This window comes from Pocillopora verrucosa, chromosome 2, assembly GCF_036669915.1.
Source record: "Pocillopora verrucosa isolate sample1 chromosome 2, ASM3666991v2, whole genome shotgun sequence".
Classification (NCBI taxonomy): domain Eukaryota; kingdom Metazoa; phylum Cnidaria; class Anthozoa; order Scleractinia; family Pocilloporidae; genus Pocillopora; species Pocillopora verrucosa.
Window position 1 is genome coordinate 14,874,796 of NC_089313.1, and position 25,514 is coordinate 14,900,309.

General features: G+C 38.3%; 4 protein-coding genes across 4 annotated transcripts; 1 reads left to right on the plus strand and 3 right to left on the minus strand.

Moving 5' to 3' along the window:
- Positions 1–3,032: 3,032 nt before the first annotated feature.
- Positions 3,033–7,072, minus strand: LOC131772191 (nephrocystin-3-like). The gene has a single exon (XM_066162740.1). It carries the CDS (start codon positions 6,892–6,894, stop codon positions 4,069–4,071), a length of 2,826 nt encoding a protein of 941 aa, XP_066018837.1. The 5' UTR covers positions 6,895–7,072; the 3' UTR covers positions 3,033–4,068.
- Positions 7,073–9,017: 1,945 nt separating this feature from the next.
- LOC131772192 (uncharacterized) lies at positions 9,018–12,739 on the minus strand. The gene has a single exon (XM_059088087.2). It carries the CDS (start codon positions 12,658–12,660, stop codon positions 9,808–9,810), a length of 2,853 nt encoding a protein of 950 aa, XP_058944070.2. The 5' UTR covers positions 12,661–12,739; the 3' UTR covers positions 9,018–9,807.
- Positions 12,740–14,198: 1,459 nt separating this feature from the next.
- On the minus strand, positions 14,199–15,975 carry LOC131772193 (uncharacterized). The gene has a single exon (XM_059088088.2). It carries the CDS (start codon positions 15,388–15,390, stop codon positions 14,653–14,655), a length of 738 nt encoding a protein of 245 aa, XP_058944071.2. The 5' UTR covers positions 15,391–15,975; the 3' UTR covers positions 14,199–14,652.
- Positions 15,976–17,004: 1,029 nt separating this feature from the next.
- On the plus strand, positions 17,005–24,118 carry LOC131798574 (O(6)-methylguanine-induced apoptosis 2). The gene is made up of 11 exons (XM_059116236.2): positions 17,005–17,147; positions 17,509–17,627; positions 18,390–18,488; positions 18,698–18,743; positions 19,301–19,358; positions 19,666–19,738; positions 20,332–20,399; positions 20,849–20,901; positions 21,883–22,075; positions 22,744–22,937; positions 23,307–24,118. The coding sequence occupies exons 1-11, from the start codon at positions 17,069–17,071 to the stop codon at positions 23,372–23,374; spliced, it is 1,050 nt and encodes a 349-aa protein (XP_058972219.2). The 5' UTR covers positions 17,005–17,068; the 3' UTR covers positions 23,375–24,118.
- Positions 24,119–25,514: the final 1,396 nt, after the last annotated feature.

Sequence of the window (25,514 nt, forward strand, 5' to 3'; positions counted from 1 at the left end):
ATATTCCGTTATCAAGTGCGGTATTTACTGAAGCAAAAAGGGGCTCTGAGAGATTCGTGTTTCAGAACAAATTCCTGCGCTTTTTTACGGAAACTTGCCAGACTAAGAACAAATCATCATGACGACAAACTCTTATAAACTGCACAGTAATGCGGTAATAACGTATCAGGTTGCCTCGAACATCCCACGGGCTAAATCATGCATGATAAGACATAAGGCTCGAAGCGCAAATCAACATCAAATGTCAATTAAGAAACCAGGAAAGATACTTGAAAGGTTAAGGAAAACAGTCATGAAAAGCAAAGGACGTGTAGTAGGATTTCTGAAGGAAATTAATTCCAGTAACAGTTAATACATAAATGTATTGCTGTTCTGGGCATGGGCGTTAAGTTTGAATCTGTTTACTCCAGTCTTCGGGGCACTGCTTTGGCGGTTTCGCCAGCACTCTGAGAAACAGGGAATGTTAATTCGTTCCCTTGATTCCGCGAAATTTAACACTAGAACAAATTTGCTGATATGTTTCAACGATGGAATAGTGGGTTGACTTCAGCTTTGCAGTTGTTCTGGGTAAACATGATCACGTCTTTGGGGAAGCACTCGAAATTGCTATCATTAAGAGATAAGATTTTTATAGACGCTCGACAACAGGGCCCCAAAATTCTAGAAGTTTTTACAGAGTTGCTTTCTTTCAGAGAAAGCCGTTGTCTCTCAAAACAATTAGCAGATATGGACGGTTGGACATTTAAGATCAATTTTAATGTCTAAAGTTAGACACATTCTGTCTTTGATGTAAATTTAATTTGTTTGTCTCTTCCAGTAACAAAGGGCTCGAAAATAATGACTGAAGTAAAATATTCGGTTATCAAGTGCTGTATTTACTGAAGCAAAAAGAGGCTCTGAGAGATTCGTGTTTCACAACAAATTCCTGCGCTTTTTCACGGAAATTTGACAGACTAAGAACAAATTATCACGACGACAAACCCTTAGAAACTGCACAGTAATGCGGTAATAACGTATCAAGGTGCCTCGAACATCCCACGAGATTGAAGAATAACGGACCAAAGTTGACTGTTTACACGAATCTTGTATCTTGCAAGCAATCGTCCACGAACCGCAATCAACGATCAAAATCGCGATCAATCTCACAATCAATCAATCAAACTGAAACAATGAAACAAAGACGGTCTATCAATCTAATGAAATGTTGCAAAATACATAATCAAAAATAGCGTTTAAAAAAACTTAGCCTTAACGCCGATAACGAGATTAAAATGACAATGAACTAAATACAAATAAACCTATACAAACTACGTTAAAGTACAAAGTTTCGGTAGCGCGTTCAATGTGATAAGTCCAACTGCGCATGCCTATAGGTTTAAACGAATGAAATTTGGAAAACATGAAAAGAGCCGTCTTCACAAAACGGAAAAGATGCTAGACGTGACTCAGAACATGACACCATTTCACTTTGGATATTAGAAGCGGATAAACATGTTGTCTAGAAGATAAGGACCTAGAGGATTCTTGGAAACCAAGAAATTTCCACGAAATGTTGTACGGCAATACAACAAAATATCTGTTTGCATACTTTCACCCAATGCTGGAAAACTAAACTGAGGAAAACAAAGTTACAAAGGCACTTACATATTGGTCCCGCTTGTACCAAAGATTTAAGAAGCGAATGGACGAGAGTTCACCAGCAGCACTCAAAAACTTACAAAAACTGATTACAGGGACGCTAACCTCGCTTTTATATGCGCGTTTTATATGCAAGCCTCAAAGGAAGGCTCTGAGACTCTTACTTTCTTGAGAATATGATTAGTAGCCCGGGGTTATTTTTGATTTTCGAGTGGAATTGATATACACCAGTCAAATTGCATGGCAAGATCATTGCCTCGTCAATGAACTCGCTGCAACGATAAGTTCAACATGAACCGAGCAGTTACATATTCAAGGCCACAGAAATCACTGACTATACCTCGACTGCGCATATTGTTATATAATCATTGGTAGCGCGTTCATTGTGATTGAAGAAATGTAAAATGGTTTCCGTGTTTACATAGCCTGATGTAAACATGCGGGATGTTGGGAGAACACGAGATAAGCGTAGGAAACCACGACGCGAAGCGGAGTGGTTTCCAGCTTATCTCATGTTCTCCCAACCTCCCAAGTGTTTACATCAGGCTATGTAAACACGGAAACCATTTTACATTTCTTTTATAAAATAACTAATGAGAGAGGAACGAAAACCGTGTTTACATACGCTAATGTAAAATGGTTTTATGGCCAATCAGAGCGCACGTACTATTTGAATTATTTATAAAAGTCCAATTGCACATGCCTACAAGTTTAAACGCTTCCATGAAATTTGAAAAAACATTAAAAAAGCCGTCTTCACAGAACTGAAAAGAGGCTAGACGAGACCCAGAACATGACACCATTTCACTTTGGATATTAGAAGCGGATAAACATGTTGTCTAGAAGATAATGATCTTAAGGGTTCTTGGAAGCCAAGAAATTTCCACGAAATGTTGTAAATTTAGCCAATAATTAAGACAAGGTTATCCGAGATATCGTATTTTGAAAGAAGTAACGCACGATTTCAGGTCACGCTCAAGGCCTAGCATTGGGTGTACTCTTAGACCCTCTTACTATTTCATGCGTAGTTATCTGTGAAACAAGTAAAAATTACCAAGGTTCGCGATGAAAATAGTCCGCCACGAAAAATTAAAGCATAAAGGTTCTCATTTCAGTCTTCCAAACTATCCCACGATAAAGTTCGCATTTGTTTGTCTGTCATTAATAGTGGAAATAAAACATGTGTCATGGAACAGTGAATAGTGTTTCTGGTTTTGCTTTAGTTTTACGGGATTATCTTCACAAATCTGATTTTCTTTATTTCCTTATTTTCGTTCATACCTGAGAATTCACGAAAACAGCTTGCGCAAAATATCCTATTACCCCCTTGAACTATACCTTCTCATCAAAAACACGATGTATTCGTTGATAGAATCTTTATTCACACGTTTAATTATTGTTGCTACCGGTGATTTGTAATGATATTTATCCATCACCATTAGGCATATTTCAAATATTTCTTTAGCACGTCAATCGAAATTTAACAGCAAAAGAGCAAAGAAAACTTAAATGCTTTTACCTTTAAAAGATATAATAGCTCTTTTGTAACATTTCTGAAAATACTTAATTTTCCTACGCCAAAAATCACACGGTAAAAGTGGTGATTCAAATTCAAGATTCCTCGCGTAATATTTTGAGATTAAAGAAAAGTAATCTGCAAAAGTTCGTGGAGAGGAGGACATACTCATGTTGGAGAAATAATATCGCAGACATGAGTTTGAAATTCGCTAAACATCCTCCTCAGATACATTTAAGCAACCTGGTAAGTTTGACAGAAAACTTGGCTGTGTAAATGACAACCGACAAAGACAAGTACAATCTTCGGAACATTTCTACTTGAACGCAGTCAAACAAATTTGTATAACGAGTAACTGATAATGCTCAAAGAAATTTTGCTTTTTCGCTCGAGTCTACACTATGTATAAGAACAATTAAAAAATACGAGTCTCTTCGGTTACGTTTCTTCAATTACCCTCAAAATTATTACCATGAAATAAAGTAAAGTGGCCGGTTGAGTTATGATACGAACAAATAATTCTGAATGAAATCAAAACAAATCTTGCGTTAGTAAATTTTGAATAGTAAAACTCTCGTTAAGCAGTAAGTGCTCGAGATATTCCATTAATTATCAGAGTTCTGAATCGTCAGTACTCGATCATATACACTTTGCTGTTCTTTTCATGCATGCTTCTAATCTTCATTTAATTATTCCAAAATACTACAAAAAAGCACTCTCCTTAAGCAGCGCTGCTTGAAATTCACAATGCAGCATAACTTTGGGAGAGGTGGATTTATTATTATGAGTCTAAAAAAGTAACATACCGATTTTCAAGTCAGAGATAATGTGAAGTCAGTTGTTCAGTGAAGGACTCAGTTAAAGTTCCTCGTCGATTCATTCTTCATTCAGGATGAAAAGAGCGTCCATTTCTTTCAGCGAGGGTACTTATCCTTTGGAAATTTCTCAGAATGACGGTCTAGAACTTCCCGGATCTGATACCTGTTGCCTAGGTCTTCAACAGTCATTCCGAGTGTGTAACACATTTCTAGTCCATTTTGCATTGCCTCTATCATCTCTTCTTCTTTTTTTTCTTTGTAAAACACAAGGGCCTTCTCTGTCTTCACCATTACTTTCCACCTATGATCGTTCTCCAGTTCTCTCTCGGCAACACGTTCCGCTTTTTCCAAAAACTTTCTTGCTTCCTCGTAGTTACCATTGCTACTGTGGCAGGATCCACAGTTCTTCAGAGTTAGAATGGTCTCCTTGTGGCCATCCCTGCCCAGATGTTCTAACATTTCCAGAGACTTTTCGTAATATGAAAGAACAGCATCAAAACCTCGTTCACCTTTTGGTAACTTTCTCTTGGCAAAGAACAGGAAGTCGGCGATATCTTTAAAGCACTGAGCAGTCATAATGTGTTCACCGAGACACTTCTTGGAGAGGTCCAAAGCTTGATTGAGCTGTTCTTCAGCACGCTCGTATTCATTTCGGCGCTTGGAATTTCTTCCAGCAAACAAAAATGTTGCCGCCCGTTCAGGATGATTAGAGAGTTTTTGCTCGCAGATTTTTAGTGCTCTCTCGTACACCTCCTTAGGCTTGTCGGGTATTTTTTTCTCGGAGATAAGACGAGCATGACTGTGGAGATATATCACTTCTGACAAAGGGCTCTCGTCGAATTTGGTTTGGTTTTCTAAATACAGGTTCTCTGCCTTCTTCATGCAGTCCTCGTATTCTTCTGCCTCTCCTGCTTTTCTCATTTCATGTCCAAGAAGACAGTACAGTTCCACTTTGTGCACAGTATGAGTATTTGGATGGACGGTTCCATTTAGCTTTTTTAAGAACTCGGTGTAAAATCTGGGAAGGACACACATCTCAAGGTACATTAGTTTCTGGGGAAGATTGGCAAGAAACTCATCACAGGAGTCCATGACAACAATGTCCTCGTTCTCCCTTCCTTGGGTGTAAACCAGAAGGAAGTGCTCAAAATTTTGTCTATCTTCATCAAAGGCGTCGAAGGACTGTTTGCAAGTGTCTTTGCCCCAAAAGAGATTGGCATTTTTTGCGAGGCGACACATGTAATGAGCGCATGCCACTTTCTCTCCCTCAGCTAACAGGGGAGCTGATGTACCGACATTTTTCGCGAAGGCTTTAATCAGTGAATGCAACTGATACCTTTGGGAACTTGGCTGCTCCACGAGGGACCTGTTTTTCAAGGAACGGAGGATCGAAATAGGCAGCGTTCTAGAGTTCGCACACGCTTCCACAATAGCCTCAGCAGCATCTGAGTCAAATGAACCTGGAAACACAGACATGAGAACGAGAGCATCTTGTTCAGGTTTCTCCAAGAGATCGAATGAAGTCTTTATCGCCTTTTTTACTGAAATCTGGTCATCTTCCAGAACCTCCAAAGGTTTCTCTTTGAGGTTTTTAATAAGCCTTTCTTCTGGGAAATCTAAAAGCAAGGATCCAACAACGCAGAGTGCCAAAGGAACGAAACCACATAGCTCAACTATTTCCTCTGTCTTGCTCAGCTTTTTTCGGACCTCTTTGTCGTACACGCGAGAGACAAGAATATTTTTTGCCTCTTCGGGTAATAACGGGTTAAGTCTTATCTCATCAACATGCATTTCAGAATCTTTGAAAGTCTTCCTTGTGGTGATAACATAGGTCACTCTTTGCTCTGACAGCATTCTTACGGTACGCAACAGGCCTAGAAACTGTTTTCTGTAGTTAGAGTCGAGGATATCATCTGCATGATCGAGGATAAAGGTTACACGGGTATGAATCTGTTTACTCCAGTTTTTGAGCCATTGCTCTGGATTCTCCGGCAATTTCGTTTGAAGTTCTCTACATGAATGGATCATTTCTGTGGCTACTTCATTCAAACTTGCTCTTGATGGAAGACTGCAGAACAACACAGCCCTGTTGTTTTCGGTTCTCGCTAATTCATGAGCTACTGAGATCGCTACAGTTGTCTTTCCAAATCCGGGTCCTCCTGTGATCAAAGCAACGGGGATTGTACCTTCTTCAATAATATCTATGACTTGCTGTGTTTCTTGGGATCGACCAAATAGTAGTTTATCTGGTAGCTTATCTGGTAAACAACTGTGAATATCAGACTTTGCGTCGCTCGAACCCTGTTCTTCTAATTTCCTCCATTGTTTGACTTTCTCTTCCAGATGCTGCTGAGTTTTGCAATCGATGGGGTCGGTTTTCAGGGCTTCGATTTTCTTCCTCAGTACACTTCCTTCAAGTGCCACAATAGCTGAAGATACTTTAGTCCAAATATCCTCGAATTCGCCGTTTGAAATTTCGGTAGAGGCATGGTGAGACAAGTCATTTCTATAACACTTGATCCGGACGATGTTGGCTTCAGGACTATCGTCATCGTGCGGAGGCATTTCGTGCCATCCAGTGGAAGGCGCCGTAAGATAACAAATGTTACGGAGCAGTAAATGCAATAGTGTGATGTCGAACACTTCTGCGTTCGGTGGATCACCTGACGGAGGGAATAACATTTCCCATTGGGTTGCAAATATTACACCTTTCGACTTAAGCCTTTGAAGCTTTGCCTCATTCTTCTTTAAGACGACCTGTAAATTTTCCGGTGGGTAAACAGAATACAAAAATTTGCGCAAAATTGCTGTTCCTCCATCAACAAGCAGTCGCACGAGTCTTAAGCCATTGGTTTTCTCCTCCGATGTATCGTACACAGACGATCCAGTAGACAGATCACAAGAGGCTGCACTCGCCGCCATATTCTTTCTCGTAAACGTGTCAGAAAAATCTTGCTCTAGCTCTGAATTTGTCTAAATTTTTTTTAAAAAATCGGTGAACAAGATTGTATCTTTAGGGAAGCATGCTAAATTGCTCTCAATAATCAGTACGATTTATAGACAGCTCAAGAACAGGGTGACAATATTCTCAGAAACCGTGAATGATGAATCACTTCCTGTTTTCTGAGAAACTCTTCACGCATGATTTATTTCTCTCATAGCAATTGAGCTATTACGCAAGGGTAGAGTTTCAAGATTATTTTTCTTTATCTAATCTGTATACAATTACATACTGTCCATTATACAAGTACAGCTTTCTCCCCATTTTAGTTTTTAGTTTTCTTGACGACAAATTCCTGGAAACTACTGTATTTATCGATTAAACGCCGCGGCCGCGGCGGCGGCGTTTATTAAATTCTTGGTGATTCGAGTGCGGCGTTTATTTAAAATCCAATTTATTTCTTGCAAACAATAGTATGGCAACTGACTATTTGAATTTAAAAAAAAACATAAACATGTTTTAGTGCTTGTCTAAAAAGTAATTTTTATATCGTTCTCAATTTCACAATTTGCATGTTCATACTACTGCTGTACATAAAGTGAATAAAGATCTGATGTCGGATATGCTTTTTCGCCATCAGAACTGGTACATTCAAAAGGATTTGTGTCTGGTTCATTCAAAATTTCCAACTGCGATCGAAGCATTGATCGCTGTGTGCTTTTTGAGACTATTATTCGAATAAACGAGGGCTGTGTTTATTAATATTTCTGCTCTAAAATGCGGCGTTTATTCGAATTAATACGGTATTTCTTCCTTTACCCTTCTGACTTTCAAATGAAGAATGGCCGGGTCAACTGAATTGCAATCACGACTTTCTCAAGTCGATATCTTGGCTTTCCTACTATGTTCTACTATCTGGTAGGTTACACAAATTGTCGATGCCACTGAAATGTGTGATACTGGACCACTACCACAGAAACGGTTCCAGTTACAAATGAAAGCTGCTTTATTTAACCCTTTACACCCTAACATCAGTAGGGATATTCTCCATACTTTTTTCTATACATTTCCTTGCGGCGTTTATTCGAATTAATACGGTATATCTGTACTGGCAATTTTCACTTAATGCCGTAATGATAAGCAGCACCAAAGTATCGGGTTGCCCAGAGTATCGTCTGTCTGCAAGACACACAGATAGAGATAGATAGATGAATGGTGCCAATTTTCCTCACTTGCAGCCAAGGGCTGAATTGCAGAGGAACCAGAGAGGTGAGATCGGACGTCAGCATATTAAAGGCGCCTCTGGCAGCCGCTTCAGTCCATTGTGATCACACCTCACCCACCCAGACCTACGACGGCACAAATCGAGATAGACCACAACACCGGGCACTACGTGCCCTACTCTTTGCGAACAGTGCGTGCGTTCTTTTACGTCCCACAATTTATTTTGTAATATAGAAGGGTTGTGAGACGGGACCTCCGGCTTTACGTCTTATCCGAGAGACGAAGCAAAGTGGGTAAAGCATCTTGCTTAAGGATACAGCGACATGCCCCTGGTAGGACTTGAACCCGGGCCCTTCGACCCAGAGTCCAGCGCACTAACCACTGGACCACTGACGCCCCACTAAACTTCCACTTGACACGGGATAACGTGCATGATATGACAGACGGCCTCAGATGCAAACGTCATCTAGCTGAGAATTGTACAATAATCATGTCAAGAACACTCAAGATCACGGGTAATCATGTCATGTATGACCGCGGCGCATGATTTCTAAGGATAATCATGTTAAGTTCGCGCGCTTTGTGTTGCTTGCTGTTTGTAAATTTTTACACGTTTAGAAATAAATCCTCAGTTTCGCTTACTGTCGTGACAATTTATTTTTTCGTTCAATGTATAATAGAACAACTATTAGATTCGGTTTTGTGATATCCATAAAATAATCGAGGTCGAAGTGGCTTCGGCTGATAACCCTTACCGAGACCTTGATTATACTGGATATTACAAAAACCTCATTCAGTAATTGTTTATTGTTTTCCTGGTTATGCCCTTATTTTTCTTCCTTTACCCTTCTGACTTTCAAATGAAGAATGGCCGGGTCAACTGAATTGCAATCACGACTTTCTCAAGTCGATATCTTGGCTTTCCTACTATGTTCTACTATCTGGTAGGTTACACAAATTGTCGATGCCACTGAAATGTGTGATACTGGACCACTACCACAGAAACGGTTCCAGTTACAAATGAAAGCTGCTTTATTTAACCCTTTACACCCTAACATCAGTAGGGATATTCTCCATACTTTTTTCTATACATTTCCTATGGTATTGATAAGGAGAATTTGTTTAACAATCAAGATCATTTCCTTTATTCTTGTGGCCTTAATGCGTGATTCAGGGGTGATATTGTAAGGAGAAATTAGATGCTGGTCACTCTTAGGGGTGAAAGGATAAACACCTATCCAGCTATTTGACTTATAAGGTTCCTTTTGTTTTTAAGCCCCAGGTTAAGAATTAAGGCAGTCATGTTCAGGGGGGGGGGGGGGGGGAAGGGGAAGAACTGACTGTCTGACAGCAGTCAGTATACCTCAACTTCACGAGAAATAAATAGAAAAAATAAACAACCCAGTTCTTTAATTAAAGTAAAAAGAGGCAAGACTGAGGTTATCCGTGTTATTGACTGATCTCTAAAACTTACACCTGCAATTACCGGCAGCAGGTAATTAGCTATACTAAACGAAAGGAAGACAGTTCTCACTCACGCGAAGTAGAAACCGAATGAAAGACTTGAACAGTTCATTTGTACCTGGTTACGGTCTTTGCCTAAAGAGGCACAACCTTGGTTTGACCTCATGAAAAACTACAGGATAATTGTACTGACACACTTTTTAACCCTAACTACGGGAATTCCACCTCATCAGAGGCTCTTGGTAAACCTGTGGATGACGCCTCAGGAATTTCAGGATCTCTCTTTTATTTGCTAACATATCGATTGACTGTTTGAGGCGTTGATTCATGTTCAGAGCTTTCCTCATGATTTTTTCCGCTTTTTCTGCATTTCCAGTGCAGTCATACACAAGGGCCAGGTGTGTTTCAATCATCACTTTCCATTTGTGGTCCTCTTCCAATTCAATATCAGCGACTTCTTTTGATTTGGTCAGAACACTTATTGCTTCTTGAAAATTTCCTTTGTTTTTGCAGCAAACCCCATAGTTTTTCAATATCAAAATGCTTTCCTTGTGGTCACCAACACCAAGATTTCTCATCAAAGTCAGTGCAGCTCCATAATGCTCAAAGCATTTCTCCATGTCTGTGTTATCCCTCCTGTAGAAAGAAGGTCCAAAGTAGAAGTCTGCGATGGCTTTGTGACACTGAGCTGTCATGGAATGTTCTCCGAGGCACAGGGTAGACATGTCCATTGCATCCTGAAGATGTTTCCTACTTTTGCTATGCCGACCAATGTACTGCAAAGTAGCTGCAGTCTCTGGATGTTCTTTGAGGTTTTTACGGCACAAAATTAAAGCTATTTCATAGACTTTGGAGACCATTTCCGATCCACTGGGAAGCCTTAGTACCGAAAGAAAATATGCATAGCTATTGAAAAAATATACTTGCGACAAACCGTTTGTTTTGAAAGCTTTGTAATTAGTAAGGTAAACTCCCTTGGCAAGATTCATCAGATAGCTGTACTGTGCTAGTTTGCCCACCTTTCTCTTTTCATGTCCGAGAAGACACAAAACTTCAACGATGTGAACATGGTGACTTACTGAGTGGAAGTACTTCCAGAGTTTTTCCAAAATTTTTATGTAGAAGTTAGGTAAAAGGCACATTTCTAAATACATACACTTTTGTGGAAAGTCTTCAAAAAATATATTTGTGGAACACTGAAGAGGATCTGCATCACGAATGTAAATTTCCAAGAAATACTCGAAGTTGTGTCTGTCTTTGCTGAATTCCAAAACAGATTCTCTGCATTTATCTTTGCTCCAGTACATATTGGCATTGAAAGCAAGTCGACAAATGAAGTGGGCACAGGCTTCTTGTTCACCTTGAGCAACAGCCTGTGAATACTTGACGTGACTATGTTTCGATAGAAACATTCTGATAAGCTGATGAATTTCATATCTACATGAACTTGGCTGCTCCAAGAGAGACCTGTTTCTGAGCGATTGGAGAATCAAAACTGGCTGAATTTCAGTACCCATTACAGCTGTAATTACAGCCTCAGCTGCATCTGAATCGAATGAACCTGGAAATACAGACATGATTGCCAGCGCCTTTCGTTCTGCTTCACTTAAGAGATCGAATGATGTCTTAATGGCCTTTTCAACCGACAAATTGTTGTCCTGAAGAACATCTAGAGGTTTCTTTTCGAGAATTGCGATTAATTTTTCCTCTTTGTTGTCCGAAAGCAAAGATCCAACAATGCAAAGGGCTAAAGGGACACAACCACACAGTGAGATCATTTTTTCCGTTTGGGAGAGCTCCTCTCTCGTTTCCTTATCACCAACCTTTGAAAGAAGAACCTTGGTTGACTCATGCAAAGGGAGAGAATTCAATCTAATGGTTTCGATGTTTGAATCACTACTGGGTGCTTCCACTATTTTTCTAGACGTGGTAATAAAAGTTAGATTTTGGCTTGACAAGGTCCTCATTTCACGTAACATGTCAACAAATTGGTTTCGATCTTCAGACTCGAGGACACGATCTGCATTGTCTAGAATTAATGTGACTTTCCTAGATTGCTGTTTGCTCCAGTTCAGAAGCCAGTGTTTGGGATGCTCTGGCGGCTGAGAAAGGCCTTTGTTGCAGGTAAGAATCATTTTGGTAAATATATCGTTTAGTGATGATTGGAATGTTAGTGAGCAATATAACACACTTCGGCTGTTTTCGCGTCTGGCAAGCTCGTGGGCCACTTTGTTGGCCACAGTGGTCTTCCCGAAGCCTGGTCCACCAGTTAAGGAAACAATGGAGACTGTTCCGCTTTGAACAAATTTTACAGCTCGTTGAATTTCATCCGAGCGGCCAAACACATCTTGAACCTCATCTGGAAGACAATTGAGAAGCTCAAAAGACTCACCCACCTCTGAAATGGGCTGTTTATTACTTGAAATTCGCCCATCTTTGAGCTGCTGTACTTCGTGCTCTAAGATCTGCACTCTCGGTTCGATTTCAAGTTTCCATTTCTCCACTTCTTCTTCCACTCGTCGTTGTGTACCATGATCGATGTCTTCGGTTTTTTGGCGGCTTATTTCCAGCTGATCGAGCCCTAAGGTTACTAAAGAATGAGAAATTGTGTTCCATTTGTCTTCAAACTCACCATTAGGAACACCAGTGGAAATGCTATGACACAGGCTGTTTCGCAAGCATTTTATCCGGACGATTTCTGCTTCACGACTTTGATCTGTTTTTGCCGGCATCTCGTGCCATCCTGTGGCAGGTTCAATCAAAGCAGGACAGATTTCACGAAGCAGTAAATGTAGAAGAGTGATATCAAATGTGTTTAAGTCTGGTAGGCCACCCGATGGAGGAAAAAGTTTTTCCCACTGGCTATCATATAATTTACGTCTGCTCTTTAAGTTGGCGAGGGTCGCCTTGTTGTTGTTTAACATAATTTGCAGTGTTGAAGGCGGATGTATGAAAGACTCTAACACGTTCCTGAGCGCTTGTGTACCTCCATCAATTAGCAGTCGCGCTAACTTGGTACCGTTAGTTTTTTCCTCCGATGGCCCTAAGATGGACGCCATTTGCTATCACTGTTGAGACAAGTAACGAGCGTAACTTTTGAAAACTTCCATAAAAGCGATCAGACACATCTAGTATTCAAGAAATCTTAGCCTTTATTGTAATATCGAACCTGCACTGCATGGCTTTGTTTTCAGAACCAATGAGATGTAAGGAATTATGGGAAACAAATACAAACTTATTGTTGACGACAATTGTGGAAAGCAGACGTCAAGGTTTACAGTTTCTCAACGTTGGAAACGGCAAAGAAAGTATTGAAAGCGGCAAGTTTATAAGACGCAAATGTAATGAAAGTGTGTTTAATGACATTTCCTCTTCCTTTTAGAATCAATCAACTTGAACTTATTTTCCGTGGACCATCTTGCTCGCTCTCAAGCCCTGTGATTTCTTTTCCTTTCGCCTTTTTATTGTTGCAGGTGTGATTGGAGTGAGAGAAGAGAAATATTTCTTCATTCCCATCTTATCTTAACCAGATGAGTCTTGTGCAATGGATTGTATAGTTTCAGAAACGCTTGGCTGGGTTTTGATAATGCATTAATGTTTTCAAACACTTTCATTTCGACAGATACAATTGCGTTTCCTGATTTGCGACCCCAATAAGTTGAATATTTTTCGGACCCGTGAGTAACGTTATGATACTGCAAGCTTTTTAATTCTCGGTATGAATCCCTTTAGCACTCTTTTATTTTACCAGGGTTCGGCCTCGGTAGCCCGTGCCAAGCCTTGCGGTGGAGATGAACGTAAGGGCATGAGAGAGAAAATCTGTTTTCCCCTCGCTTTTTTTTACGCTTGCCCCTGGAACAGGCCATGGTACCTCTCTGTTACAACTTACGGCTACTGATTCTCAATTGCGAAAAGAAAGTTTCAAAAAACAAAAACAAAATTCGAGGCCGATTCGATATTGCAACTTTTAAACAACTCGCTTTGTTCCCTTCTTTGTTTCTGAAGTAAGTTTGACTTCCAGTAAACAGCATTTCGTCTATGAGATTTATTCGGCGAATGGCCAACAAAGCGAGTTGTTTAAAAGAATTAGTCACCGTTAGATCTAGCAACGTGTCTTTCAGTTTCCGAAGTCTGTTTGACTTCCACCTACTTTAAGAGTAAAGAGCATTTCGTCTATGAGATTTAGCGCCGCCAAAATCATAGTATTAGATGCAAATGTGATGTCTACATTTATCTTTCCACCTCGAGTCAGGCAACGATTGACAAGGCCGTGAATAGATTTTTTTTTTCATATCTTCATATCTGACCCTTAGGTCAGAATATCTTTCAAGAGCAACTTGAACCCATTAACAGACGAGAAAAATAAAACGTTAGGTAACGTAATCCGTTTCAAACACGCTAACTGATGATTCAAGCTCAAGAAGGTCACCTTTATAATTCGCTACACATATCAATTTTTTTTTTTACAAAGAAATTTTCGTCTGTCTTTTGTTTCTCTGTTTCCTGTCGTACACTCTTTTTAGACAGCTGTCTTGTTTGGTACATTGTGTTCCTTGTGTGATTGGTTATGCAAAAATCTGAAGAGACAAGCCGTATAAATGATTTAAATCCTCTTTATTGACACTGGTGAATACACCCTCTCCCAGCTTCCTTGTCTTTCGACAGTTTTCATTTTCCCGAGCAAATATTGTGACACTCTTCCATCCTTCGCTTCCCTTCCGATACAAACCCAGCTTTCTCCTTAAGCGGAAATTTAAATAACTATGTTAATTGGGAGATGCCGGTATATTTTCTTTTTTCGTACAAAAATATGGAAATTCATTTCATTTGTGATCTTAATTTGTAGTGTACCGGCTAAGGGTGAGAATTTGGATTCGACACTCAAGGATCATTAAATTCGTTTTCTGTTGAAAATTACACAAACTTAAAACAGAGATAATGGTGAAAAACATAAAAATCAATCCTCAGAATTTAACAAAATTAAATCATAAGAATAATATACAGCCAATTTTTTAAGACAGGAAATTCAGGTTGTATTTTTTTAGGCTAAATTATTCCTCCTCTTCTTCCTCGTCAAATGAGTCCTTAAACTTGCCAGTTTTCTTTCTGTAATCTCTGCCTTTACCCACAGAAGACCCAGTACTATTAGATTTTTGCTCCGGTTGAACGTTGTGGACGAGAGCTAGAACAGGAATTTTTTGAATCGTTGATTGAGATGAAGCGCTGCTCAGTGAGCGACCGTCCTCTGAAGCGACTGACGCAGTTTCCGGAGTTTTGGTCTTCGTCACCGAGGAAGCCGCGTCCTCAGTTGGTGCTTTGAAATATTGCCCTTTCTTCTGAACCGAAGACGAACTACAGAGTGGTACGATTAGTATGACACAGAATAATAAAGCTCCTAGCGGTACCAGTGCTGTTCCAACCAGAGTGAAATCGTCCAACAGTGTGTTGAACGAAATGGCAGTTTCATCCACTATCGTTCGAGTACCATCGCTTTTCTCCAAGTAAACAACTGATCTTCGAGGAATCAGGTAGCCGACCAGCATAAATGTAACGCCGATCAGAAGAACAAGAATTGAAATTACGAGCAGAGTCAGCGTCTTTCTGCTGTAAATTGAAGACATCGACGCGCCGCATTTGCACTCATACGGGCAGAGTTGTTGATCACCAGGCGTGTCTCCCGCGAACATATGATGATGTAAATAACGAATGCCAAAGCGAGATTCGTCGCGAGTTGTTTTCCCGCGCGACGATCTCGAGCGCGTCTTTCGAGTCTTTTTCGGCTGTGACATAACTATAGAACCGTGGGACTTTCAAATTATTATACTTTACCAAATCTTAGGCAAATAACTCGTCAAGATGAGACTTCCTCCGGTGATTTTATCAGCCAAAATGTATTTGACTTATTCCAGTCATCTTTACGAATGTTCGCCGCTAAAGTAGTTCTTGGAAATTAAGAAAATGTCATTTGAAGCCTTAAGGAAACCAAGAAGAAAAGCTGGCCTGTTGCTGATAATGTTAAAAATAATTCCAGTTTTCTTCACGGGTGTGGATTAATTCCGAACTTGTCTGTGACTCTGTCAGCTGTAAAAGACTAAAAGACCTTCATTTGTAAATTGTGCTTATCATATATCCATGCGCCGAACGTAAACTCGTTCCTCGTCAGTTCAGAGATTTTCATTCACACCTACAAAGGTGTAGAAGGAGGCACAATGCTGTCGCCGGGTTTTTCGTAGTACAGAAAATAGTGGGTCACCTTTCTCTTTTTTTTCATCTATGTTCGAATATTTATGCCACCCTGGCAGTATATCTGAATAGACCATGGAACATGTTAATAGCTTTTGTTAGCAGCGATCAGCTGTTGAGTCGCTAACGCGTCAGTTTTCCTCCTAGTCGCGCGCATTTTTCACACTTCAAAACAAACTTTAACGCATTGTGATTGGATCATAATAATCATATTCTAAATGCAGCCTTAGGATTGGTCGAATATTAGATAAGACTTTCTGCTACATTGTACACGTGGCGGGAAAAAGTCCTCTATTGTTTTTGCGCAAATGATAATTAGGAGAAAGAAGATTTGCGTTCGAATATATAGGATTAGCGGAATGAGTATTTCATTTGCTCTGAATAAGAAAGGAAAAGTGTCCCTGGAACGACTTAACGCTCTAAAAGTGCTCATTAAAACCATTTTAGTGAGATTCTTAGCACATTTAAACTGAGAAAGTTTTTGAATTTTAAAAAAAAATTGAGTAAATAATTGAGAAAATACAATTTTGCACGCGATGTCACTGACCATTCCAAGCATCTAATTTGGCAAAGTTGGCGTTCGAGAATACATGATTATACTGGTAAATTGAATATCTAAATCATTTTTTTGGACCAATATTCCTTCGCCGCACTGTGCACGAAACTCTTCACGCTAAGTTTTACAAACAAATACGATTTAAAATGTAAAGGGAACTTATGTAAAGCTAGACAGACCTTTTGTTCCAAGCCTTAGATTATAGTGGCAACATGGCCTTTTTTCATCGGTAAATTTACTATCGTTCATCATTAAAGTTTTCTTTGCTTGGTTTTCATCAACTCACTTTAAACAGAAAATTATTAGAAAGGAAAAATCACCTGTTTTCTCCATCTTCGACTCATTGGAGCTCATTTCATTTGATTAGATATCCAATAATGAATATTTTAAATAAATTCTCGTCTGGTTTTTTTAACAAAATGTGCACACGTTGGTCCACTAAAAGCGTAAGCGAAAAATCTCAGACTACTTCTTGTTCTCCAGATCATACATGGTACATTTAAGAGAAATAAACTTGTACTGTTTCCGCTTTTACTATTGGATTATAGAAAAATATTCCTGAAAATGTCATGTGGCGATTAGTTGAAAGCGTCACTTCAAAGGATCCGGAGGCCTGGTCGCAAAGCGCTTTGCTTTGGTTACCAAGGAGACTTAGGCTAGAAAGCAAAATGGCGGACAGTGTGCAGGTTGAGGAGCCGCAACGGAGAGCTGTTGGAGGAATTATAACAACAGGAAGGATTCACAAAGGTATAGGTTTAGATAATTTATAGACTATTGATCGATTAATGATTCTCGAACGAAAATCAAAACTATTCGCGTTCGAGTGTTTCAAAGAAAAGTGAAGAATATTTTGCATGTTCGATCGATCAGATGATCCATAGATTTTGGACAGTTTGACGAGGCCTTAGTTTCTTCGATTTTCTCTCGGTTGATTAAGGATAAAAAGTAAACACCAGTATGTTAAAAGCATTTTATCGAAGAATAGTTCAATGAACATCGGCAGTTTTTTTAAAGCTGTTGTTTATTGCTTATGTTCCCTTCTAATTTTTGTGCCATACACTTAAGTAATGTTATTATTATTATTATTTTCTTTTTCCATATTGAAAAGGTCATGGCAAAACAGCTGCATCGGCCTCTATCCCCAGCAAATATCAGACAATCGTGAGTGATAATTCAGAAAAGAAAGGATTCCTTTCTAGATCCAAACGCTTTGAAGGGTTTGATGTGGTAAGTGTGTTCATCTTTTCTAAAATAAGAATTGCTGTTTTTATATATTTTGCTTAAGTCAAGTATGTAATTTGATATACCTGTAGCCGACACTATTGGTGCCCGAATACTTTCACATATAAGTTTGATCGTAATTCAGCTTGATGTGGATATGAGTGGTTGATCGCCTTTTTGCAGTCATGTAGAGGGTACATTCTTATCAACACAGTTGCGAAATAATTATATGGAGAGATGGGAGTTGTGTCCTTTTGGAACTGAGAAATCTGAGTGGGATTTTGAGAACAGGGATTGGACTATGGCAGTTGGGATTAGCAAAATTAAATCATAAAGACTTCATCACATGAAAGACGCATAAGGTACAAAATGTACTGCTTGATTCCAATTTGAATTTTATGCCAGAAATTTCAATTTAGCTACAATTAAGTCGTTTACATTGTATAAACATCTGCACATGAAAGCAGTTCATATTCATGTAGGTCACTGGGACAGGAACATTTTTTTTCCATAGTATCATCTTATTGACATATGACCTCATAATACTATTAAAAGATGGACACAACTTTTAATCCCAAGGTAATTTCTCATGATGCAACCTATGCACAATCATTTCAAGGCTTTAACATTCTCTCCCTCCCCCTACAATTGATCAACGCTTCGGTAGACAGAGAGAGAGAGAGAGAGAGAGAGAGAAAGAGAAAGAGAGAGAAAGAGGAAAATGAGTTGAATTCTTGATTAAAGATACAATTTGCTATTTTTGTGCAGAGTGTAAACCCAGGTCCTGGGACTTATGGAGAACTAAAATCAAGTGAAACTAGAAGCACTTCCTTCTCAAAGAAAGGATTTGGTGGTTTTGTTTCCAAGGTAAGTACAAAATCACTAGAACAAAGTGTTGTTCAAATTTAACAATGCTGATTACACAGGCATAGCAACTTGTATTCAAGTATAGTCTTTGTATTTTAAAAGCGAAGTGCTTTGTGATCTCCATATTGAGGTTCCTCCTCCTGTCAAAACAAATTCAAACTTGTCAATCACCAGTTATGCGATGTCATGCTTGTTCTTGTTTTCCTCAGGCAAAGCGTTTTCCAAGAGGAGTGCAGAATACAGGACCAGGCCCAGGTACATTTAAGACATGATCAGTGTGTCATAATGGCTTCCACCATGTCTTTAATAAAGTTTGATTAATGGTGATTTAGTATTTCACCCTGACAAAGTTGATATTAACCCTTCAACTCCCAGAAGTGATTAACATGTAACTTCTCCCTATAGTATCTATACATTATCCAGCAAACAGGAAATGAGAATTCTCAAATTTTCAAGTGGAAGTTGTTATCTTGATCCAACACCCAACTGTCATTATTTTTTTACATGGAGATGTGTAGCAGCTAGAGGGGAGAATTAACAATCAAATCTTGGGAGTTAACCCTTTAACTCCCAGAAGTGATTAACTTCTCCCTATAATATCCATACATTATCCAGCAAACAGGTAATAAGAATACTGTAACTTATCAGGAAGAAGTTTTTATCTTGATCTAACACCAAATTCTTGTAACTAATTTACAAGGAAGTCTGAAGCAGCTAGAGAGGAGAATTAACAATCAGATGTTAAGAGTTAAATGGTTAAGGGTTAATTTCGATAAAAATTATGATACATGTACCTGCCTCCTCTATGTCAGGTTTTTATGATCCTTCAGTACCAAGGGAAAACAATTTCAACAAATCTTCTGTTACAAGGTATAATTGTGTAATTCTTAGTATTAATTGAAAATTAAATAACAGTGAGTTATCATAATTTTTATGCATATATAATTTTTATGCATAATACAGTGTCTTATATCTACTGTCAATCCCATCCTAAGAGTTGATCTACATGACTGTGTAACATTTTTTCAGTGGTGATCAATTTTCAACTTTACTCTTTTGAATCATTTGGACTTCAGTCAATTACATGTCAAGAATAAAGTCTACATGTATTAAATTCATTGTTAGCTCTCCATTTATCTTAACATTGGTTTGATATCTTCCCATTCTCTTAATATAGGAATTTTCATCTTCCCATTGCCCTTGAAAGAGACAACAAAAAAGGACAATTCCCAGCACCAAATCAGTACACGGTAACCCATTTCATTCTAATTGTCAACCCTGTCATCCCAAGAAATGTTTAAAGTGTATTTTTTCTCCTTGAAATTTCAATCAGTTAGTTAACAAGTTATAAGAACAGAGAAGCTTATGAGCAGGAGGGTGTTATTTTGAAATAAGACAAAATTCTCCTTATTTACAAGTAAAAGTGTGAGTTGGATCTTGAGACTTTAAGACCATGTTAAAATGTCGATACTCATGGAAGTAGATTCTACTTATGGCTCTGATGATCACACCTGATGATGACTCCTACTGAGGTTGTCAAAATGTCACTTAAAAACAATTTATTTTGGACAGCTACTTCACGGATGATCAAGTTATGTAAATTATAGACTGATTGAATGTATATTGTACTATAGAATGGATATATGACAACAAAATGTTGGGTAACCTTGCGATGAAGACATTAATTTTTTCATAGTTTTTAGACCACTTCATTATAATATATTTCATTTATGGTCTGTTTCTGTTGTGGAAGTTAATTACAACTACTGAAACACAGTAATTCAGTTGCAAATTGTCAATAACCATGTATTCCTGTTATTTATTTTTCTTTTTTGCACAACAGATTGGTCGCACAACAGGAAGAGTTGTTTATGATAACAATGTTGCAGCCTGTGCTGCATTTCAGTCCAGGTAAAGTGGAAGAAGACTTGAATCTGTTGCATCATTAAGGTTGTTGTTTGAATGTTATTTTTATTCAATTTGGACCCAAAACTTTTTAATAGGAAATATGATTTGGAGGCTGTTATCATTCTTCTTTGTCTATTATCACTCTTCTTTCTCAAATTCCAGTGCCCTGTAAAGATTTAACCTTTGTAGTCCCTTCCCTGTGGAGTTTGTGGTGAACTTTCTTGAGCTGCACAATAAGGGGGACTGATATCAAATATCACATTCAATTTATGCATGGATCAAAAAAATTAAAAAAAAAAAAAAAAAAAGACTGCTTACAGAATACACAGTAAGAGGAAATTGATTTGGATGTGCAGAAGCCTCACCTCTTTGAAAGAGATTGAAATAAAGATTATAGATCACAGGATACATCCATTTTTTTCCCAAAGAATAATTTCCACTTTTGAATATAGATCTAAAAGATCAAAGGACTGGAGTGCAGGAGCAATCCATGGACCATCTCCATGTAAGAAAATTCTGTCATTATTTTATACTTTGTCCAAGTTTTTCATGGTTAAACTGAACTGTGAAACAAAATTGAGTCATGCTGCTTGAGCTAAATATACTAATAACCAAAACCCCACATACAGCTATTTTATGTGAGTTTTGGGTAGCACCGTATAGCAATCAATAAGGCTGGGTCTTCAACCCTTTAACTCCCAGAAGTGATTGACATGTTTCTTATCACTGCAAGATCTGTACATCATTCAGAAAAAGGGTAGAGGGAATACTCAAAGTTATCAGGTAGAAGTTGTTGCCTTGATCTAACACCAAATTCTTGCATCAGTAACTAATTTACAAGGAAATGTTTAGCAGGCAGATGGGAGAGTTGAAAATCAGATCTTGTGAGTTGAAGTGTTTAGAGAGTCAAAATGTTGGTGGTAGCTGGTGATGTGAAGAGCATTATGTTCTGATACATTAGGAAAACATTTTTCTGGCTGGAACTATAGCAATTGAAACTAAAAGTTATGGAATTTATAAGCCATTTGGCTTTAGATGACTCAAATTATTCTTTAGCTGTTACTCTTTAAGAGGAACTTGAAAAATGTGTGCTGAGGAGTTTAACCCTTTAACCCCTAAGAGTGACTAGCATCTAATTTCTCCTTACAATATCACTGCCGAGTCAAACATTAAGGTCAGAAGAATAACGGAAATGATCACAAACTGAAGAAGCTCTTGATCTTCAAACAAATTCTTCTTGTTTGTATCATTATAGGAAATGTGTAGAGAACAGTGTGGAGAATATGCAAATTTATGTTAGGATGTCAGGGGTTGAAAGGATAGTAAGGATAGGTTGATTATTCCCTTTCGGAAACAATAGTGATGCTGCTCGTTTCTTTACTATTCATAATTTTGCTACTGCACGTACACAATGTGTGAGAAACTGTATGCTTTGTGGCTATGTTGGCCTTAGATTTCCATTTACCAATTATTTATACTTCCACAGGTCATTACACAATCAATGACAAGCTGGTAACAGATTCACCCAAAATTGCCACTGCGCCTTTTAAGTCTACAACAGAGAGAAAAATGATGCAGTCTCCTGTACCATACCCTGGACCTGGGTCATACAAACCCTTTGGAACAGCAGAACGACAAACACTAAAGCAGCAGCAACAGCCGCAGCAGAGTGGATTTCAGTAAGTACAGCTTGGGGTCACTCACTCACTATTCCTACATGTATATGATCAATTCAGAACGAAAGAGATGTTACAGGCTCTAAAGTGCAAGTGATCTACCAATTTTGCTGTGTTTGACACCTCCTGAGAGCCAATCTAGAAATTTTTGAATTGGTGGTGTGTGACAAAGTTGTAAAACCCTGTACCCTCAAATAATGTTCAATTGATGACCTTGTTCAAGGCAAACATTTGTCATAGATTGTGGCCTGTCAACCTTATCCAACCACAACTGGTTTATTTGAGAATTTTCACAATACCATGATTTAACCAATCAAAGTTTTGTGTAAACCATGTGTTGCACATTCAAACTGTTGTGGTCATGGCTGCATTTGAAGTGCTAGTTGCCGAATAATATTAAATATTCATTAATTTCCCAAAACAACTGAATTTCAATTTGGCTTTTTGAGTGTAAGCCCAATAAATGGTTCACTAAAATGTGTGACTGTTTAAATACCTTGCACATTCAGAGGATAGAATCTTCCATGCATGCAAGTTATGCATACTTTAATAACCTTAAGCCCAAACAGCTAAAGATTTAATGGAGATGAAAAAACTTATTGCATTGTTAATACTGGAGAGATGAAGGACATGATGTCAAAATAACTTTTATTACTTCCTTAATCTTGCAGTAACAAGCACTATTTGTGTATCTCTGCACCCGCCATGCCCCTCCCACCCCTAGAGCCTATGCCAGGACCTGGTCATTACAATGTGGTTGACTATGAAGGCCCTCCTAAACATTACATGTCGGGCTCAGCTTTTGTATCAACAACTAGTAGGTGGTCAGGAGGGGCACCTGGAGAGGAAGAGGCCCCAGGGCCAGGTATGTACATGTTATTTAGATTTGGCTGTCAATTCCTGTAAAGTACAAGAGGCCACATGGAGTGATCTGTGACTCTTGTTGTGCATCCTAAAGCTCTAGATAGTTAAACAAATTCTTGTTGTCAGCACTCAAGGAAATGTATAGAGAACAGTAAGGAGAATTTGCATACTGATGTTAAGGTGTAAAGGGTTAAATGTCCAGTTGTTCACACTTGTCACATAAAACAGGTGGTGGTCAGGTTTGAAATGAACAACACATTCTTACCAGTTTTTTAGGCCCTAAAAATAAGCCAGCAACTCATCTCATACAGCATTCATTTAAGTAGTGCGATGAATGTTAAAGTTTTGCTTTTTTTTTTATTGGTTTTAGCAACCTATCGACCACAGCATTATGGAAAACAGTCATTCATCTACAACTCACATGGAAGATGGATATAGCATTTGTTATTATTTATTAGTGAAAAATCCTATTTATACTATACTGTAAGACAATGAAAACTAAAAGAAAATTTAGTACTTCCTTGCTTAGGGTTTGATACAGCAAATTACAAGTAAAGAAAATGTAAAATCATGAATTACAATTTTTTTTTTGCATAAAGAAAGTTTTCTTGCAGTTTTTCCCATCTTCCCTTGAAAGAGTATTTTTATCAAATGTTCATTCACTGTTTATAGATTGTTTGTACATACTTCTGAGACTGTATAATTTTTAAATGTGTACAGAAAATATATACAACCTACAAAAAAAATTTGGGTCTCAAAATGAACCTTTAATTCAGCTGACAAAAGTGTCAGTTTGAGTCACAAATATCACTCTTTGCCTGTGAATAAACATTTGTTATGTGAAATTTATTTTTGTACAACCACAGTGCAGAAAATTGAATTGTTTTTTCAAAGTGTTGTTTACAACAAGTTAAAGGTGTCACAGCTGCAAACAGTTTGCACAGTGAAAAAAACATTTTCACTCTTGCATTTTGGTCAAAACAGTTCTACTTTACCACAGTAAAGCAAACAAACCTAGACTCAACAAAGAGGAGATGTACCATGAATTTATTTTTGTAAATTAAAAATAAAAAAGGTTTGTCTTTGTACAAAATTGTATGTAATAAAATAGGAAGAAAATGTTTGTATCAGCAGCAATTCTTATATGCTACAACAAGGTGTGGGAGGTTTACATTCCACAATATTTGCGCGATCATAAATATGCTGTGTTAATGGGATGGTTTCTTTAAAGTATTATCAGGCAACTGTATTTCCAGGCAAGACTACTGGCTTAGTTGTGTACTTTAGAAGCCATATTAAACCAGTATGTCATTCATCAACCTGATTATTGGTGCGACATGTAATTTTCTTTCAGTTTGTAGCAGTTTTTGCTACATGTATGTGAATCACAATCACTAAGAAAAGTGCTTTCTGGTTTAACTCTTGTACAAGAGTTACAACTTGTAACTCCAGTGGTCAGGGCTAAACATCAAAAACTCTGATTGAAAGTTGAAGCTTGAATTATGGTATCACCTGGGGAAAATAACTCTAGTAATACAATAGACAGTCACAAAATATAAATTTATCATTAAAATACCCCCCTGAGTTTTACCTATCTTCATTAACAACTACACAGCTGGCAAACTTACTCCAGCCCATTGAGCCCATAGAAAACATAATGAATGAATGAATGAATGTGTATTTATATACCGCACATATCACATACTGTCTCAAGGCGGTTTACAATTCTAATTGAGTGAGATCGAACGTCAGCTTGTAAAGGCGCCTCTGGCTACCGCTATCAGTCCATATTTGATCTCACTCACCCACCCAGCCCATGCATGAAATGTACAATGAAACAACAGATAGACCACCACACCGGGAACTACGCCCCTACTCTTTTTGACAAGTGTGTGGGTTCTTTAACGTCCCCTGCTGACCATGTAATACTGAAGATGCAGGAGACGGGGCCTATGGTTTATAGTCCTTATCCAAGAAGACTTGAATGTCTAACCATTTGCTGGTACAATTACAAAGGCAGCACATTCTCCTCAGTTATTTTAAGACCCTGAGTGTTGGTCCAGACTGGCGCTCTACCAACTGAGCTAACCAGGCGGCGGATGAAAACATAAAAATTGAGAGTAAATGACTTTTGAAGAATGGAAAGCAAATAATCTGCAGAATGCTCTTAGTAAAGATGAGTATCAAAACCACTTCATGATGCATAAAATTATACATGAAATATTTTAATGTTGTTGTTATTGCCTGCTTTAAGTAATGAAATCTTTTAAAACCACCAAAAGTTCCTGAGAGATTAAGTTAAATTATTTGACCCTTTGACCTCTAATAGTGACTGGCATCTAATTTCTCCTTACAATATCACCCCTGAATGAAACATTAAGGTCAAAGAATATAGGAAATGATTACAAATAAAGAAGCTCTTGATTGTTAAATAAATTCTTCATGTCTGCACCTAAGAATGTATACAGAACAGTAAGGAGAATATTCATACTGATGCTAGGGAGTAGAAGTTTTATCATTGGTCTCACAATGTAATAAACTGCCTCATATAAAACAATGTTTCAATGCCTGCTGGGTA